The sequence below is a fragment of the Sardina pilchardus genome, chromosome 20, assembly GCF_963854185.1.
Source record: "Sardina pilchardus chromosome 20, fSarPil1.1, whole genome shotgun sequence".
In the NCBI taxonomy this organism is placed as follows: domain Eukaryota; kingdom Metazoa; phylum Chordata; class Actinopteri; order Clupeiformes; family Clupeidae; genus Sardina; species Sardina pilchardus.
In genome coordinates, this window is record NC_085013.1 from 27,748,708 (window position 1) to 27,751,088 (window position 2,381).

The 2,381-nt window shown below is 46.7% G+C and overlaps 1 protein-coding gene across 1 annotated transcript in view; it reads right to left on the reverse strand.

Moving 5' to 3' along the window:
* Positions 1-32, reverse strand: part of gfra4a (GDNF family receptor alpha 4a) — a 49,322-nt gene extending 49,290 nt beyond the window's left edge. The window contains exon 1 of the mRNA XM_062522186.1: positions 1-32. This exon is cut by the window's left edge and continues 70 nt beyond it. Coding sequence (XP_062378170.1) covers positions 1-30 — 30 coding nt within the window. The 5' untranslated portion in view covers positions 31-32.
* Between the last annotated feature and the right edge of the window lie 2,349 nt (positions 33-2,381).

Below are 2,381 nucleotides of genomic sequence, written 5' to 3' on the forward strand. Positions count from 1 at the left end.
GCACTGGCAGCGGTGCAGCGGACTGGCCATGAGGGCGGCGACAGCGTTCTCGCAGTGGTTACGCGCCCCGGGGCCCAGCTTGACGCTGCCGCCGCCCGCCACACACTGCCGCAGCGTGCGCAGACGCGGGCTGCACGCCTCGTCGCTCGAGCACGTGTCCCCGGCGTGCAGACAGTCCCACCGGCCCGAACACAGCACGCTCGGAACACCTGCGGACAGGTAAGTTACGTTACGTTACATTATGTCACATCACATAACACAACATTATGTTACATTACGCAACATTGCATTACATCACATTAGATTACATTTGGCTGATGCTTTTTTGCCAAAGCGACTTACAACATGGTAACAATCGACAAACAAGGCTTTGTAAAGTAATTCTCACAACAATTCTAATAATATTTAAGAAAGGTAGAGTCCAATAAGAATAAGTGCATCAACAAGTGCTGTTTTTAAGAAGTCAAGTGGCAGTTATAGTCAGGTGGCAAGTCAAGGATCAGCAGGACTAGTAAGTACTGTACGTAGTGTTAGAGAGAGGTAGGTAAGTACAGAGAGAGAGAGTCACGGGTACAGCAGAGGGACCACTATCTGCGTCTAGAACCTGCTGGACACGAGGCCATCTCTGGTCCCAGATGCCTGGAACTAGCACACACCCTGGGCAGGACAGGACAGGACAGGACAGGTAGAGGTTGGGCATCATTAACGTTAACTTCCCGCTGGACATACAGTGTGTCTCAAATTGGACCATTTGTGCATCGCAATACGCCTCAAACTAGACCACAGTCTGCCTGTGGAACCTCTGAGGACAGACAGAAACTGGACAGTGGTGCAGGTGAAGGGCGCCGATGCTTTTTAAAACATATATATCTTTGCTTATTTACACCTTGTGATAAAATGTATTGTTTTTACAGATGGATACAAATGTGCAGTTTTTACAGACATTGGGCTGTTATCTCAGCAGACTTATAATGAGCTGCAGAAGTGAAACTGTAAAAGTCCGGCTTCGGAAAGGAAACGTCCTGTCATGTATTGGTTCTACTTCTGCGCTTAACACAGGTGATTTAACTCATTAGCTGATCTTTCCTTAATTAAGACCAGCTGATGAAGCAACCCTTATCAAAAAGTCTTATAGGATTTAAATCAGATTTTGGAACCAAAATTCTATTGGAATCCTATAGGATTGTCAATCCTATATGACCCCAATCCTATAGGATCCTATTGGTTTCCAAATCTGATTTTTACACCTGACGAGCTGGCAAAAAGAAGAAGGTGGACTGAACTGCCCGGGAGGAGAGAGGATCTCCTTTTCTTTTTATCACTTCCTGAGTAATCTCCTTATCCCAGTGTCCTGCAGGGATAAGCCAGTCTAGACAGGGATCACTCCAATGTCCCGACATCACAGGTACAGGGGGCAAAAAGGTTGACTCACGAGACGAAGTCTTGGCCATTTTTGTTTGGAAAAAAGAGCGTTTCTGTCATCTGACTTGTCATTTAGTCTTTTTTCCCCCCTCGCCCCTCGTCCCTCGTCCCACAGGTAGGGTGGAGGTGGTGCCAGTGTGGATTTGCAGCATCTGGACCCTTGAGCTTTAAGAGCCACTCTGCTAAGACATCCACTCAGTCTGTCAAAGAACTTTCCACTTAAAAGCAAAAAAAAAAAAAAAAGCACAGACTACAACCGAGCCAACTCCCAACAGGAAGTCCGGAGAAGATGGCAACGATCCGTTTTCGAGTTTGGTATGACAGCCTTCTTATCAGTGTGGTGTCTGCTCCAAGACAACACACCCTTAACTCGCCTGTGTGAATCTAGCCTCTATATCAATATCACTGTGAGAGCCGTGCTGAGTCTCTGCTGCTGACTGCTGTATAGTTTGCTGGTCTTTGCTCTGTCTCTCTTCTTTTTTCTCTCCCTCTCTTCCTCTCCTCCTTCTCTACTACTCTCTTCCTCTTTTATTGAGGATCAAATCACCTGCTTAAAAATGGAACCACTCGAGAAAAAAGGGCTGTTTTGGTCCTCGAAGTATGAGTGTGTGGGTGGCGTGTGTGTATGTCTGTGTGTTTGTACTCTGTGTGTGTGTGTGTGTGTCTGTGTGTGTGTGTGTGTGTGTGTCGGTGCATTTGTACTGTGTGTGTGTGTGTGTGTGTGTCTGTGTGTCTGTGCGTTTGCACTGTGTGCGTGTGTGTGAGCTTGTGTGTATGTGTGTGTGTGTGTGTGTGTGTGTGTTTGAGTGTGTGTGAGTGTGATGAACACGATTAGTGGTTTATGAATAATCGCTTGGTCTGTGCCACCCTGAAGACAAGGCGATAACAAGAAAGTGAAGTGTGCAGAAGTGGCTTTTATTATATTAGGGCCGCTAGCTAGTAACCCTTCAGTTAGAATT